Source organism: Macaca fascicularis, chromosome 16 (assembly GCF_037993035.2).
Source record: "Macaca fascicularis isolate 582-1 chromosome 16, T2T-MFA8v1.1".
Classification (NCBI taxonomy): Eukaryota; Metazoa; Chordata; class Mammalia; order Primates; family Cercopithecidae; genus Macaca; species Macaca fascicularis.
Window position 1 is genome coordinate 345,544 of NC_088390.1, and position 16,957 is coordinate 362,500.

General features: G+C 54.7%; 1 protein-coding gene across 4 annotated transcripts in view; it reads right to left on the bottom strand.

The window, feature by feature from the left end:
• Nucleotides 1–16,957, bottom strand: part of DOC2B (double C2 domain beta) — a 54,871-nt gene that overhangs the window by 6,465 nt on the left and 31,449 nt on the right. For 3 of the 4 annotated variants that reach the window (XM_074018154.1, XM_005582399.5, XM_074018153.1), the window contains 4 exons: nt 15,347–15,421; nt 13,500–13,609; nt 12,860–12,986; nt 7,795–7,952 (listed from right to left, as the gene is read on the bottom strand). In XM_074018154.1, the coding sequence (XP_073874255.1) occupies nt 7,795–7,952; nt 12,860–12,986; nt 13,500–13,609; nt 15,347–15,409 (458 nt within the window). In that variant the 5' untranslated portion in view covers nt 15,410–15,421. Of the gene's footprint in view, nt 1–7,127; nt 7,280–7,794; nt 7,953–12,859; nt 12,987–13,499; nt 13,610–15,346; nt 15,422–16,957 lie in introns of those variants that run through there. The other variant, XM_074018152.1, reaches the window with a different exon arrangement.

Here is a 16,957-nt window from a genome sequence, read left to right on the forward strand (position 1 = left end):
CTCCTGAAGTGAACCATGGTGGGGGGGGGGTCCCTTTATCCACCGCACTTCTGTTCACACACACATTCCTGAAGTGAACCATGGTGAGGGCCTTCCATCCCCCTAGGGAAGGGATTTTTCCTCGTTTCTGGAAGCCTAATTTTCATCAGGCTCACGTTTCCCACCAGAACAGAGCTTTTAGCAGAGTTGGTCTCTTGTTCAAAGTTTTTTTTTTGAGATGGCTCACTGCAACCTCCACCACCCGGATTCAAGCGATTCTCCTGCCTCAGCCTCTGGAGTAGCTGGGATTTCAGGCACCCGCCACCATGCGCAGCTAATTTTTGTATTTTTAGTAGAGACAGGGTTTCACCATGTTGGCCAGGCTGGTCTCGAACTCCTGACCTCAGGTGATCCACCTGCCTCAGCCTCCCAAAGTGCTGGGATTACAGGCATGAGCCACCGCGCCCAGCCTCAAGCTTCTTTTATAAAATAGCAGATTCGTTGAGATATAATTCACATACCATAAAATCAATCTTTCTGAAGTATAAAATGCAGTAGCCTTTAGTAGACTTGCAGAGTTGTACAACCATCACCACTACCTCGCTGGAGCTCTGAGGAAGGACAAGACCTTTTGTGCAGTAACAGGAGGCCACACAGATGTTCTTCCCTCCACAGCCATTCAGGCCTTAGACGCTGATGCAGAACAGCTGTCTCCCTCTGAGGCCCAGAGAGGTGGAGTGACTTGCCCAAGGTCACACAGCCGGCAAGCACAAGCGTGGTGCTTGGAAGCCAGGCTCAGGCTTCTTTCTGTGTGACAGGGAGGTCATGTGCAGGCTGGAGAAGGGGACAAGAGGTCCTCAACTTCTTTGCAAAACTCCCCCTCTTCCCACATGGATAATTGCATGACAACTGCCTTGTCCGTGCTGAGCGTGCTCTGCGGTCTCGCCCACTACCAACTCCTTGCGCCTGGCACTGGGGGGCTGAACAAACATCTGTCCAACGAATACCTGAATCCCTAGAAGTGAAGGCACCACCCAAAGGCACGCCCATGTCTGGCTTATTTTGCCAGTTCCTCTCCAGGAAGGCTACACGGTTGACACACAGTGCCTGTGACAAAGCTGAATGCTATCACTTAAAAAATCCTTGCTGGTTTGAGAGGCAGAAAAGGATATCTCATAGTTGCTTTACTTTGCATATTTTAAAATTGTGACTTCCATGGCATAAATAATACTGGTTTATTATAGAAGCACTAGAAAATGCATATGGACAAAAGTTGGGATTAGGAGAGACAAATGAAGACATATGTCCACACCAAAACCTGTTCATTGCAGCTTTCTACCACCACCAAAAATTGCAAACAACCACACACCCTTCAACCGGGGAACTAATCAACAACGGAAGACCACTCAGCAATAGAAAGGACCAAACTCCTGGTCCATGCAACTGACAGATGAATCTAACGCATTTCTCTGTGTCAAAGCAGCCAGATTCACGGGGCTTCACAGACGCACTATCTGACTGCTTCATGGGGAAATCTGGAAAAGGCAACACTATTGAGACAGAAAACAGGTCAGTGGTTGCCTGGGGCTGGGGAACTTTCTGGGGTCATATTCTTTATGTCGATTGTGGTGGTGGAAACAAGACTGTACCAGCCTGGACGATACAGCAAGACCCCATCTCTATCAAAAAACTAAAAATTAGCTGGGCATGGTGGTGCATGCCTGTAGTCCCAGGTATTCACAATGCTGAGGTGGGAAGATCGCTTGAGCCCAGGAGTTCAAGGCTGCAATGAGCTATAATTGCACCACTGCACTTCAGCCTGGACGACAGGGCAAGACCCTGTCTCTAAAAAAGAAAAGAAAACAAAAGAAAAACTCACTGGGTATGAATGATACAGGTTGAGGATCCATTATCTGAAATGCTTGGACCAGATGTTTTGAATTTTGATTTTTTTCATATTTTGTAATATTTGCAGTCTATTTACCAGTTCAGCATCCCTAATCCAAAATTTCAAAAATTCAAAAATGTGAAATCCCAAACGCTCTAACGGGCATTTCCTTTGAGCGTCATGTCGGTGCTTGAAATGTTTGGGGTTTTGGATTTACAGATTTGGGACACTCAACCTGTACCTCAATAAACCTGATTTAAAAAAGAAGGTTGGGGAGATTCCCCGAAGCCCCCACCACCGGAGACAGCGGATTTCCTTAGTTACTTACTAGGCTCCTTGGCCATTTCGCTACGTATTGGTTTTGTGTCTGCTGTGAATTGTCCTTGGCCTGTTTGGTAACGGGTGAGGAGCAAGGACAGAAGCGTCCTGCATGCCCAGCCTTCCCAGGCCCCTGGAAGGAAAGTGGTTCTGGGGTCTCTGCGCCCTCAGCCTGGACATTGTGCCCATCTGCTGACCCCTCACTCAGCCACCAGACTTCCACAACCGGCACCAGCCTCAGCACGTTCAGCTATGCGCAGTTCCACCAGCCTCAGCACGTTCAGCTATGCACAGTTCCACCAGCCTCAGCACGTTCAGCTATGCACAGTTCCACCAGCCTCAGCACGTTCAGCTATGCGCGGTTCCACCAGCGGTGCCCTCTGTTCTGCTTTCCCTGCCAGGAGCGCCCTTCCCTCCTCACCTGACCACTCCGCGGAGATCCCTCAGCACCGTCCCTGCGCACACCCTGCTCTGGCGCCAGCCCACCCTGCAAAGCCCCGGAGGCCTGCCCTGTGGCGTCGCTGTCTCCCTTGCTGTCAGGACAGTGGCCCTGGCCACTGGGGCTCATGGAGCCACCCTGTGCCATGTACCTCTGGCCCTTCTGCACAGCACCTTCCGCTTGCCTGTGGCTTCGAGAAGAAACCCCTTCTGGTTATACATAAGAGAGCCAGAGAAGGGAGTTGCCCAGGGTGGCACAGCAAGTTACTGCCAGTTACCGCCATTTTCACTGGCATGAAATGGAGATAATAACAGGGGCGACTGCACAGGCTGCTGGGAGGGTCACACTCAGCCTTCGCACCGCCCAGGGATATTACGTGTAACTCGACATGTCAGCGATTGTCACAGGCACTGTTACTCCTGGGGTTTTCCCACAAACCCTCAAGAGGTGGGCCTGGGGTCAACTTCCAGGGAAACTGGGGCAAGTGTCACCAGAGATGAGGTTTATAAAAATAACGGTGCATAGCTGGGCATGGTGGCTTGCACCTGTAATCACAGCACTTTGGGAGGCCGAGCTAGGAGGATCGCTTGAGTCCAAGAGTTTGAGACCAGCCTGGCCAATATGGCAAAACCCAGTCTCTACAAAAAATACAAAAAACAACTAGCCAGGCATGGTGGCACACACCTGTAGTCCCAGCTACTCGGGAGGCTGAGGTAGAAGAACTGCTTGAGCCCAGGAGTTTGAGGCTGTTGTCAGCTATGATCGCATCACTGCATTCCAGCCCGGTGACAGAGTGAGTCACTGTCTCAAAAAAGATAGGAAGAAATAACTTTGGGAGGCCGAGGTGGGCAGATAACGAGGTCAGGAGATCCAGACCATCCTGTCTAACATGGTGAAACCCCGTCTCTACTAAAAATACAAAAAACTAGCCGGGCGTGGTGGCAGGCGCCTGTGGTCCCAGCTACTCGGGAGGCTGAGGCAGGAGAATCGCTTGAACCCGGGAGGTGGAGCTTGCAGTGAGCCGAGATCGCGCCACTGCACTCCAGCCTGGGTGACAGAGCAAGACTCTGTCTCAAAAAAAAAAAATTTAAAATAAGAAAAAAAAAAAAAAGATAGGAAGAAATAAAGAAAATAAATAAAAATAATAGTGCAGACAGAAGGCCTTGAGCCATCTAGCTTTGGCCCTCAGCATCAACCGCTGGATACGTCCCTCCCTGTCTTCTGGGGCACAGGTCACACTCCCTTCCAGGTCTAGGATGCAGCTGAGGGGTGCCCCTTTTACCATCTAACCTGTGCCCTCATTTCCCCTGCTAATTTTAGTGAGGAAAAGGCCCTTGGTCCATGAAGGGGCCTTTCAGAGATGGGGACCGCTGAGGAGACCCGAGCAGCAGCCCTCGTGTCTCACTCAGGGAGTCTGAAACAGACGTGGAGGTCTCAGGTGACGTGTGGCTCAGATATAGGGAGTGGCCCACAGCTTGGCGTGACTTTGAAAGGCCACGTGACCTGAGACGTGGCTGGCAGGTGGGACCCAGCTGCAGGAGTCCAGCAGCACCCACAACAGCCACCTGTGGCAGGGAGGAGCCTGTGGCACAGCAGACGGGCCCTGCCCAGGCAGCCCCCTGCTTGCCTGTGGAAGTTGACCAGACTGTCTGTCACAGCAGGTAAGACCCTGCTTTCTGGGCAACCCAGCAGGTGACCCTGGAATTCCTGTCCATCTGGCAGGTGAGCATTGAAACGGGTTTGAAAGTTTCACACCATAGGCTGGGCACAGAGACTCACACCTGAAATCCCAGCACTTTGGGAGGCCAGGGCGGGCGGATCACTTGAGGTCAGGAGTTCAAGACCAGCCTGGCCACCCTGGTGAAACCCTGTCTACTAAAAATACAAAAATTAGCCGAGCGTGGTGATGCATGCCTGTAATCCCAGCTACTTGGGAAGCTGAGGGATGAGAACTACTTGAACCCGGGAAGCAGCGGTTGCAGTGAGCTGAGATCATGCCACTGCACTCCAGCCTGGGCAACAGAGTAAGACTCTGTCTCAAAAACAAACAAACAAACAAAAAAAAAACACAAAACCACACCATTTGGGCTTCAGATTGCATATCCTCCTGCAAGGATATATACGAATGAGATTCAAGTCAATGACAAGTCAGAAGAAAAAATATATAGACACAAACCAGTATCCTACTGTGTGTCATCTGGTGTGTCTTCAACAGCTGTCCATGTTATAATAATTCATCTAGTTCTAATTTATTCATTTTTAACTGCATAGTACTATATTCTACACATATGCCACATTTTATTAATCTATTCCTCTGAGGATGAATGTTTGGCTATTTCCAGTTTATAGCTATTACAAGCAATGCTGTGATAAACAGCTACCCACCCATGCCCAGGTTTCTAGGAAATAAACTTGGAAGGAAAATAATGTGGCCACAGGGCACACGCATTTCCCACGTCGACTGGATATTGCCAACTTTCTCTCCAATGGTTATTATGGGAGTCTCCTGAGTGTCTTCTCAGCATTCACAGAGCTTCCCCCAACACTCGGGTCTCTAGTGCACTGGATACTTTGTTTTGCTAAGTTGTTGAGGCTGGAGCCCACTTTAGTGTTTTCCACATAGAAAACCAGTAGCCCTGTGCTCTTTCTGGAAGCCTAACTTCCCCCAAAGATGCAGCAGGTCCCGGGCTTTGCTCCTGGAGCCTGGTGTGATCGGATTTTTAAAAATAACAGATTTTTTGAGACATAATACACATACTGTACAATGCACCCTTTTAGGTGTATAATTCAGTGGTTTTTGGTATATTCACAGAATTATGCAGCCATCATCACGATCAATTTTAGAACATTTTCATCACCTCAGAAGGAAACCTAGAACCCTTCAGCAGCCAATGCCCATGTCCCCTCAAGCTTCCCCCGGCTCCTGCAACCACAAATCTACCCTCTGCCTCTGTGGGTTGACCTATTCCGGACACTTCATAGAAATAAAGTCCTGCAATACGTGGCCTTCTGGATCTGGCTTCTCTCACTTAGCATCTTGATTTCAAGGTCCACCCACGGTGTAGCACGTACCTCCTACACTCCATCTTAGGGCTGATATTCCACACACCAATGCTGCACTCCTTCTTAGGGCTGATATTCCACTGCAGGGACAGACCTCATTTGTGTATCCATTTATCAGTGGATGGACGCTTGGGCTGTTTCCACTTTTGGTTGTTGTGAGTAGTGCTATGAACGTTCCTGCACAAGTTTTAGGATGGGCGTGTTTTTCTTATCTCTTCGGTATATAACTAGGAGTGGAATTGCCAGATCAAATGGTGACTCTGTTTAACTTTCTGAGGGACTATTGGCTGCTTCCCAAAGTAGCCATCCCATTATTGTCATGTTATTTTTATTTATTTATTATTATTTTGAGACAGTGTCTTGCTCTGTCACCCTGGCTGGAGTGCAGTGGTGCGATCTCGGCTCACTGCAATCTACACCTCCCAGGTTGAAGTGATTTTCCTGCCTCATTCTCCCAAGTAGCTGGGATTACAGGCTCCTGCCACCATGCCCAGCTAATTTTTTTTTTTTTTTTTGAGACAGAGTTTCACTGTTGTTGCCCAGGCTGGAGTGTAATGGCACGATCTCTGCTCACTGCAATCTCCGCCTCGTGGGTTCAAGCGATTCTCCTGCCTCAGCCTCTCAAGTAGCTGAGATTACAGGGATGCACCACCATACCCGGCTAATTTTGTATTTTTAGTAGAGACGGGGTTTCTCCATGTTGGTCAGGCTGGTCTCGAACTCCCGACCTCAGGTGATCCACCCACTTCAGCCTCCCAAAGTGCTAGGATTACAGGCATGAGCCACCATGCCCGGCTAATTTTTTTTATTTTTAGTAGAGACGGGGTTTCCCCATATTGGCCAGGCTGAGTGATCCATATGCCTCGGCCTCCCACAAGTACTGGGATTATAGGCATGAGCCACTGTACCCGGCCTAATTTATTATTATTTTTAACTGTAGAGACAAGGTCTCAGGATGTTGCCAAGGCTGGTCTCAAATTCCCAGGCTCAAGCAATCCTCTCAAGTAGCTAGGACTACAGGCACATGCCACTACACCCAGCTAATTTTTTTTTTTTTTTTAGAGATGGGGGTCTCACTATGTTGCCCAGGATGTTCTCAAACTCCTAGCCTCAAGCGATCCTCCTGCCTTGGCCTCCCAAAGTGTTGGGAATGTAAGTGGAAGTCACTGCACCTGCCACATACAATTTTTAAAGTGACAGAAATATGATCATGGCCATGGGAATGGTGCCCCCAGAGCTGTGCCATGAGGAGTACCGGCCTCTTCATGGTGCCAGGATGTCCCTGAGGACTTAGTCCCCTGGGTCCTTGGTGTCCCCTGGGTCAGGGCCATTCCTCTGTCATCCCCTCCCTGAAGCACCTGCCTCTCCTTTCTGTGAACTGAATCCCTCTCCAAGTCTCACTTTCCCAGCATCTCCCTGTGAGCTCACACTCATACCTACCTAGTTTCTGGAGAGCCCCAGGCACTGACGGTAGTCACTGCGGCACCTGCGGCACCCCTCTCCAAAGAGTCGCCAGCTCCTGCCTGGCTCTCAGAGCTGCACAGCCTCTCCTGACCAGGCTCACAGGTCCACAGCTCTGAGGCCCAGGTCACCTGGCATGGACCCTGAGTTAGTGTCTCTTCCCAGGACCCCCATCAGCCCCTGTTGGTAGAGCTGGGTGGACTCTTATCTGCATCTGTGGTCCCAGTATAGGGCTGGACACATGTGGGCATTTGCCAAGGCCTGGCAGAGTTCCTCTGCCACCTCCCCCAGCCTCCTGGCTACCCCTGGCACTGGCCCCGCCTTCTGTCCCCTCCTCCGACCTCCTCATGGCCCCTCCTGGGCCCCTCAGTCACAGAGAGGCCTGGACATAGCATCAGGTGATAACTAATATCTGCATGACTCTGGGAAGCCACTCAGCTTCTCTGGGCCTCAGTTTCCCCATCTGTGAAGTGGGCCGGCCATGTTTAACCCCTGGAGTTGCCAAGGGAGCCCATCAGGGAACACGGCGCCCCTGTACCTCAAGTACTCCCTGGGTGCCTGCCACCTGAGACCACGGAGCCGGCACACGGACCCCCGTCCTTAGAGGCGAAGAGGTGGCAGGTGGTCACGCGCGCAGCACACTCACGTTTTCACGTAAGGGTCCGAGTAGCCGTTGGCGTCCATGGCGGCCAGGTGTGCACACCGCACGATGCCCACCAGCAGGCCCTGCTTCTGCGAGCTGTACTTGAGGGAGATGAGGATGCGGCCCCGCTCCTCCAGGGACTTGTCTTCGGTCTTGTCCACCTGTTGGACGGGACGGTCACTCAGTCCTCACCTGCTCCCACCCCTCTCTTGGCCACACTTGGCCTCCTCTTCCTGAGCCCACCCACTCTCGCTGCTGCAGCCAGGCCCAGTCAGGGTCCCTGGTGAGTGGCCACACTGAACTCACAGGCCTTCTGTCCTCTCTTCCCTCCCAAGGTTTCTGCTGGGGGTGGATCTGACCTCACCTTCCCCGTTCTTGGCTGCATGGCCTGGGGTGCCCTTCACAGCCCAGCAAGGGCCAGCCCAGGGATCGGCAACTGCGGCCCGGGGGCCAGATCAGGCCCGACGCCTGGCTCTGTATGGGATGTGAGCTAAGAGTGGCTCTTACCCTTTTTTAAAAAAATTTCTTTTTCAAAAAAAGAGAGACGGGGTCTCACTATGTTGCCCAGGCTGATCTCAAACTCCTGGGCTCAAGGGATCCTCCCATCTTGGTCTCCCAAAGTGCTGGGGTTACAGGTGTGAGCCACCGTGCCCAGCTGGTTCTTACTTTTCAGAATAGCAGAAAGAAAAATGAAATGAAAAATATTTTGTGACACATGAAAATGATATGAAATTCACACTTCGGCTTCCATTAATAACACGTTATTGGAACACAGCCTTGCCGGCTCCTTGATGCCTTCTCTATGGCTGCTTTTGCTCTAAGGACAGAGCAGCGTGGCGGCCACAGACAGCATGGTGCACAGACCCTGACATGCGCTAACCGGCCCCTCACAGCTCTGCAGCCCCCAGCCTGGCGTGCTCGGCCTCCGCAGAGGGTCTTCCGCCAGGTCCTCCTCACGGCCCGCCCTGACTTTCTCTGGGGTCCCTCGGCTTTGAAGCCGGGTCCCACCTCCACACCTTTGTGCACGCTTAATCCACAGCTCCAGCACCCTCCTCTGTGCTCACCGTTGATAAATTCCTGGTCCTTCTGGGCCTGGGGGGCTTTTCTGACCCTCGGGGTGGGTTGGCCGTCCCCTGTGTGTGCCCACTGCCTCGGGTTTATCCTGCCATGGCCTGCGTGACCCCCTGCTTCCTCATGGGTCGGCCCCAACCTCTAAGTTCCTTGAAGTTCGAACTCTGCCTGTACATTTTTTTTTTTTTTTGAGACAGAGTCTCACTCTTGTCACCCAGACTGGAGCGCAGTGGCACTATCTTGGCTCACTACAACCTCCGCCTCCCAGGTTTAAGCGATTCTCCTGCCTCAACCTCCTGAGTAGCTGGAACTACAGTCTAATTTTTGTGTTTTTTTGGTAGAGACAGGATTTTGCCATGTTTGCCAGACTGGTCTCAAACTCCTGACCTCAAGTGATCCACCTGCCTCAGCCTCCTAAAGTGCTGGGATGATGGGTATGAGCCACTGCATCTGGCTAATACCTGCATCATCTTTAATACCTCAGGGCTGGGCAAGGGCCTGGCACTAAAGGCCCACTGGAGGCTTATACTAGTGAAGGCAGGAGTGGAGGGACCCCTGTGTGTTCAACCTCACACAAGCAACTCCAGCCTGGAGGGTTCAAAGAAAGGCAGAAACGTCTGCCGATGCCAACGGAGCCTGGTGGATGGACAAGGGTAACCCTGGCCCCGGTCCCCTGAAGGTGCTTCCTGGAGCCTCTGAGGGTGCTGGACGCGGCTCCCTCAGGAGAGCCCAGGTGACAGAGCTCTGGTACTTTCCTCACCCTGGGGAAGCTGGGAGCCTGGTGGGGAGGCCACTCAGTCCCCTCCCCTGCCTCAGCAGCTGCCCGGTGCCTGCCTCTCAGGGCAGATCTCAGTTCCAGGCCTCCCCATCCCCAGCCAGACTGAGGCTTCTCCATTCCTTGACCTCCCAAGGCCACCTGACCTCTTCCTTCCGGCTGCTGTGCACCCAAACCCTCTCTCCGGGGCCTCAGCCCAGCCGGACACACCCAGCTTGAGCCCTGTGTCCCCCTGGGTCCCCTTCGGACTCTGCCAGGCTCCTCTCCTAAGCAGGCCCAGCCACACCCTTTTACTCACAACTGTGCCCTGCCTAGCACCAAGTGAGTCCCTCTGGCTACATCCAACCCTTTCTGGAGACGAGAGTCCTGTGAGGTGAGCAGGGATGTTGAGCAGGGAGGACACACACGCCCCACCGGCCACCTTCACCACCTCCCACGCCCAGAGCAGGCATGGCTAATCGATCTCAGCGTTTGCCCTGAGCTCCAACGCCCCCTCAGAGTCCTTTTCAACAGTGCCCAGGCAGCCGTTCCCAGTGGATCAGGGCAGGCCTGTGAGATCTCGCCATCTGCCCCTCAGGCAGAGCTTTGTGTGTGAGGCCTCGAGGCACTGTGCTGCCTGTGTCAGTGTGTGTGGTGTGAAAATTAGACAATATAAACCAGCAGGGGCCGGGCACAGCGGCTCACACCTGTAACCCCAGCACTTTGGGAGGCCGAAGCGGGCAGATCACCTGAGGTCAGGAGTTCAGGACCAGCCCGACCAACATGGGGAAACCGTCTCTACTAAAAACACAAAAATTAGCCGGGCGTGGTGGCAGGAGACTGTCATCCCAGCTATTGGGAGGCTGAGGCAGGAGAATCACTTGAACCCAGGAGGCGGAGGTTGAAGGGAGCTGAGATCGCGCCATTGCATTCCAGCCTGGGCGACAGAGCGAGACCCCAACTCAAAACCACCACCAGCAGGGACATCTTTCGCTGTTTTTTCAGGGATATTTTCCCTGTTTTTTCAGGGTTGGGATATTGTGCTTTGGGTTGTTTCATATGAAGACCACTGGGTATTGCTCAGTATTGACTTAAAACAGACAATGTTCGCAGACTGTAGATTCTAAATGTACCACCAGAGGCCTGGCACAGGGGCTCACGCCTGTAATCCCAGCACTTTGGGAGGCCGAGGCAGGAGGATCACCAGAGGTCAAGAGTTTGAGACTTGCCTGGCCAACCTGGCGAACCCGTCTCTACTAAAAATACAAAAATTAACCAGGCATGGTGGTGGACACCTGTAATCCCAGCACTTTGGGAGACTGAGGCAGGTGGATCATTCGAGGTCAGGAGTTTGAGACCATCCTGGCCAATATGGTGAAACCCCGTCTCTACCAAAAATACAAAAATTAGCCGGGCATGGTGGCACAGGCCTGTAGTCCCAGCTACTCGGGAGGCTGAGGCACAAGAAGTGCTTGAACCCGGAAGGTAGAGGTTGCAGTGAGTCAAGATTGTGCCACTGAACTCCAGCCTGGGTGACAGAGCAAGACTTGGTCTCAAAAAAAATAATAAAAATTTAAAAAAAGTATCACCAGAATGTGGCTTTACTGCCAGGGGTGTATCCCAAGCTATACTCCTGTGGTCACTGTGAGTCCCTGAATGGCACCAATGAGCTGGTAGCGCACCCAGTAATGCCGTGATCACGGCCATGCACAGGGATGCACACGCTTTCACGAACACACACCACACACACGTAGACACACAGTCACACACAGATATGTACTGACACATGCTCTTACGCACAAGTCACACACAAGCACACACCCACACGGTTGCTTCCAGTGATCAAAACTCAGGAACACTACAGTAGGGCTGGTGTTGCCTTTTCCTTCTTTCTTTTTTTTTTTTTTGAGACAGAGTCTCCCTCCTGTCACCCAGGCTGGAGTGCACTGGTGTGATCTTGTCTCACAGCAACCTCCGCCTCTCAGGTTCAAGCGATTCTCCTGCCTCAACCTCCTGAGTAGCTGGGATTACAGGCACCCGCCACCACACCTGGCTAATTTTTGTATTTTTAGTAGAGATGGGGTTTCGCCATGTTGGCCAGGCTGATCTCGAACCCCTGACGTCGTGATCTACCTCCCTCGGCCTCCCAAGATGTTGCCTTTCTTAAGTGACATAGATCATATGGAAAAACTGGGTTACCTGTGGTGAGTGACTAATAATAAACCAGAAAAGCTTATACCCATCACACAAATGTCTGAGTGGGAGAGAAGGTGACAAGGGAATAAAATTGGATCAAATGATGAAAAAACAACTGGGATTCTGGGAAGAAGCCCTGGCCACAGGCTGACTCACCCCCAGGGCTTGACTTGAGTCCACATTCCCAGGCCCACTGGGGCTGGGTACACTGGGGACAACCGCTGGGCTTTGTCCTTCTGAACTTGCCCCTTGCCCAGCCTCTGCCTGTGCCCTGGACACTGGGAGGCTGAGGCCCCGGCATTTCTCTTGACCCTGGTGGCACTAGGGACTCCTGGCTTCATCAGCCCTATGAACCAGGTGAAGGCCAGGCCAGAGACAAGGGAGGGTGGGGCAGGGAAGAGGGACATAGAGGCCAAGACGCGGGAGGGCGTAGCTGCTGGAGCAGGCCAGGGGGCACAATCTCTTCTGACATAACGTTCAGACAAAGGCCATTCTGTCTCCTCTGAGTATCTCACAGGCACTCAAGTCTGACACGTTCCACGCACGCTCCCTGAGAGTCCCGTCCACCCGTGGCCCCTGCTACGGTCCTCTGAGTGCCGCGAAAAGCCCCTCAGGCTCCGGTGGCTCCGGCCCCAAACCTCGGACCTGCCCTTCCCTCACCCAAGGATGTCCTATCTGCTGCCCGGACATCCGGTTCAGAGTCAAGCTCTCCTACCGCCGCCAAGGTCAGGCCGGGGCTGTGCCCATCTCTCCCCATCTCCCCGGGCCTCCTGCCCTCTCCTCCCGCTTCTTCAAGCCATCCTGAGCCCAGGCCAGTGAGGCTGGTAAACTGTCATCCCCCGCACTCCCTCAGCTTCGCGCCCTCCCGTGGCCACTCAGAGTGAAAGCCAGGGTCACCTCCACCCCCCTGCCCCTCCACGCTCACCTCCTCATCTCCCCTCCCCTCTCACTCTGCCCCTCAGTAGCCCCACCACGGGCAGGAAGTTCTGCCTTCCCAGCACCTGCCACCGAGCCAGGCACACAGCAGGCGCTCAATACTCCTCTCACCGGCAGCTGCTTCTCCAGGCAGATACTGAAGGTCTTGGTGTGGTTGGCTTTCAGCTTCTTCAGGGGCACGCGTGTCTCCCCGATGAACTCATTGTGCCGGAATTTGTCCTCGTCACACACAGAGATCCTGGGTTGGGGGTGAAAGGCACAGCCAGCGGCTCGGACGCACGGGGCGTGGGGGGAGTGTGCGCGGGTAGGGCCAGCCCTGGCTTGTCCTGCCCCAGGCCCTGCCCTGGTCTGGGGTGGGAGACGCACGAGATGCCTGGGCCCTGACAGGGCCAGAGTGTGGCATGATGTCAGGTACTGTCCTCCCAGACAAGTGTCCTCAGGTTGGAAGAGGGGACAGGAGAAGGTGGGGCCGGTGCTGGGAGGTGGGGAGAGCCGGTTCTCTGAAGGGAACCGGCGCCAGCACCGGGAGAGGCCCCAGGAAGCACCTTCAGGGCACTGGGGCCAGGGTGACCCTTTCCATCCACCAGGCTCCGCCGGTGTGAACAGACCTTTCTGCCTTTCTTCAGACCCCCAGGCTGGGGTGGCCCGCATGAGGCTGAACCCACAGGAGACCCTCTGACCCTCCGGTCCCGCCTTCATGAGGACAAGCGGGCGGGGTGGGGGAGGGGCGGGCGGCCGGGGCCTCGCCTACCGCAGCGTTTTGCGGATCATGTCTTCGTCTGTGATCCCGTAGTAAGTGAGGGTCTCGTTCCACGTGGGGTTCAGAGTGTTACGGAGAGTTTTTGTTCTGAGCTTATTTGCCTGGAGAAGAGAGAGATGATCGTATGAGCATCGAAGGGTGTGTCAGACAGAACAACGGCCCCCAGAGATGGCCACGTGCTCATCTTGGAGCCTGGGAACGTGTCATCAACACGGCCAGGCGGAGCTGAGGCTGCAGGTGGAGTTACGGTTCGTAACAAGCTGACATCAGAACAGGGAGATTATCCTAGATTGTCGGGTGGCCCAATGTGGTCACAGGCTCTTCACAGCAGAAAGGGCAGAGAAGAGAGTCAGAGTGAGACGTCACCAAGGCAGGCGGCCAGAGGGATGCAACGGGGCCTGCTGTGAGGGCGGAGGAAGGGGCCAGGAGCCCAGGAGGGTGGACGGCCTCCAGAAGCTGCAAAGAGCTAGGACATGGGTGGGCTCCCCAGGTTCCAGAAGGAACGCAGCCCAGGGAGACCACGGTTGGACTTCTCACCTGCAGAGCAGGCAGAGAATGAGGGAGGCTCATCCAAAGAGGACTCCACCTCCAGCCCGAGGCCATGGGGTGGGGTCTACAGGAGGCCTGTGTGGCACCGGATCTCCTCCCCAGGGCATTCCCTTCCTTTGCGGACTGTCCCCTCTGCCTGGAACCCATCCTGTCCTCGGGCCGGCTCAGGGTGGCCTCTCCGAGCTGGAATATTGCCGCCACTCCCTCCTCCTGTGCCAGCGACTCTGAGCTCCTCGTCTGAGTCGGTCTGATGCCTGCCACGCCTGGCCCAGGCTGGGAGGTCAGACAGTCCGGGCTTCCAATGCCGGCTCTGTGGCAGCATCAGGGTTCCCGCTGTGGAAAGGCCATGGGATCCCTCTCTCCCGCTTGTTTATAAGGAGACCGCTCTTGATAAAACACTGGGGAAAATCCTGGGGACTTCCTACAACTCGGCAGCCAGGCACTGCCGGCTCCAGTCCCACAAATGAGGGGTCACTGAGGTCCCACGTGGGGCACACTTCCCTGGTCACACTCGCCCTCGGCCCTCACATCCCCGAGCCCCTCTGGCAGCATAAGGACGTCGAGGCCCAGCGTGGGGAGCCCATTTCTTCCCCAGGAGTAGGTGGTGGGGCGCTGCCGTTTCTCCCACAGCCCTGCCTTCCCAAGGGAAGGGGGAATGGTCCCTTCTGGGGTGGGCCTCCTGGATGGCTGCGGGCCCAGGCCTACCCATTTAGGCCCCCAAGTCAACTCAGACTCTGCCCCATGAAATTAAACATAAAACAGCACTGAAGTGCACGATGCACAGAAGGAAGTCTAATTAAGTTCTGATTTTCCACAGCTCGAGGTCACCTTGATGCTTTTGTTTAACAGCAATTTCTCTCTCCTCTCCTAGATGCACCTGTTGTGCTGGTGCCCTTTCCACACGTGTGGTCGGACTCTTGGCGTAGGAATGAGGATCCTGTGGTCAAATATACTGGGCAGATTCCGCCCACTTCATCCCCCTTACGGAGAGTCAAGGAACAGCCCATCAGCATGTTAAATGCTCTGATAGGTCCGTAATAGTAACCTCCAACTGAGAATGCGTCTTATAAAATGCTGGCCTGGAAATTCTGGAATTCCCAGATCAGCAGGCAGGTAACGCTGAACGGCTGAGGTCCCACCAGCTTGCTTGGGCTCTGAGGGGAGTGGCAGCGGTGGGCCTCCCTGGGTGTCCCCAGCCCAGTCCAGGCCCCAAAGCCAAAGGACCAGTGTGCACTGCTGAGGTGGTGGGGGGGTGCCGCTGGTGGGCAGGCCTGGGTGAAACCCCTCACCTTACTGGCTCCTGGCAGCAGGTGCAGCTTGACGTAGGGGTCTGCCAGCCCATTGTGGTCCATCGGCTTCAGGCCCTGGGCAGAGAACAGCAAAGGGTGTGAAGCGGAAATCGGGGAGATGGAACGGACAGGGCCTGCAGGTGCCTGGGCCAGCAGATACCCTTGTCCGCCGGGTCCATTCATGGCCCCTTTCACAGAAGCCCCCAGGCCCCACCCCTCCAGATGGAATGAGGATGGCTCGATGCCAGTGCAATCTCCCCTCCCCAAAACATCCCGGCCCAGGGCAGCTGTCATGGGGCCTCCGTCAGGACAGACTTTTTCTCTTCTCCTCATCCGGGAAGCCACATGGCTCACCCTCCTCTGAGCCTCCCTCCCCACCCCGCTTTGGTCAGGTCCTTCCATCGTCCTGACTCCCCTCCCCCATCTTCCCAGCATGGCCTCCTGAGTGGTCACGCCCCCCATCGACTCTAAATCCACGTAACCCCGGGACACGGTCCGAGACTAGGCCCCATTTCTGGCCATATTTGCCACAACTCCCAATCAGTCCACAGAGATCACACAAGCGGACTGGCCACAGAGGGACCCTCCACAAGATGGCTCCCCTCACTCACTCTGGTTCTTTCAGAAAACCTCGCCACGCGCGCACAGCCAGAGGCACGGACAGACGGGGGCCTTGCTGACCTCAGCAGGCACCTGTCTCCGAAAACTGCATTTATTTTCTTCTGGCATGGTGCTCAGGATGCCGGGAGGCAGCCAGCAACCCCAGGACAGGATTCAAAGGTGCAGGGCCAGGCTCCTACCCAGCAGGGTCCAGGAGGTGGCGTGGCTACCCACACCAGGCCCATCTCCAAGGGGAGGCTGGGGCTCCCGCCCAGGCCCACCCCACCCTGCTTCGATGGAGCTCTGGGGGATGCGGCTTCCAACCACCTACTTCCCTGCCACTGGCAAAGGGCAGAGGTCTGGGGGCCTGGCTGGCTTGGGTTCCAGGCTCAGCTCCTGTGTTCACCAGCTGGGAAGTGGATGAGTTACTAAGCCTCAGCTTTGTCATGTGTAAAAGGGGGGTGGCCGGGCACGGTGGCTCATGCCTGTAATCCCAGTGCTTGAGCCCAGGAGTTCAAGACCAGCCTGGGCAACACCGTAAGACCCTGTCTCTTCAAAAAACTAAAAAATTAGCTGGGTGGGTGGCAAGTGCCTGTGGTTCCAGCAACTAGGGAAGCTGAGGTGGGAGGATCGCTTGAACCTGGGATGCAGAGGCTGCAGTGAACCGTGATCGCACCACTGCACTCCAGCCTGGGTGACAGTGAGACCCTGTCTCAAATTTAAAAAAAAAAAAAAGGGCAGGGGTATAATTAATAGTCCCACCTTCCTAGGGTTGGAGTGAGAGGGAGGAGACCGTGTGGACACAGGGTCTGGCAGGCAAGGCATTTGCTCTCTTCTCTGCATGCCAGGCCCCTGGGAGATGCCGGAGAAGTGGCTGAGGTCCAGTGGGCGCACCTGAGCTGTGCCCTGCACTGTGACGCTGCCTCTGGGACAGGGCCTGGCTCAGTGGCCCAACATGTGCTCAAGGTGGCAAGGCTGCTCTTCCAAACTCAACTCCCTCACCCTGGCCTT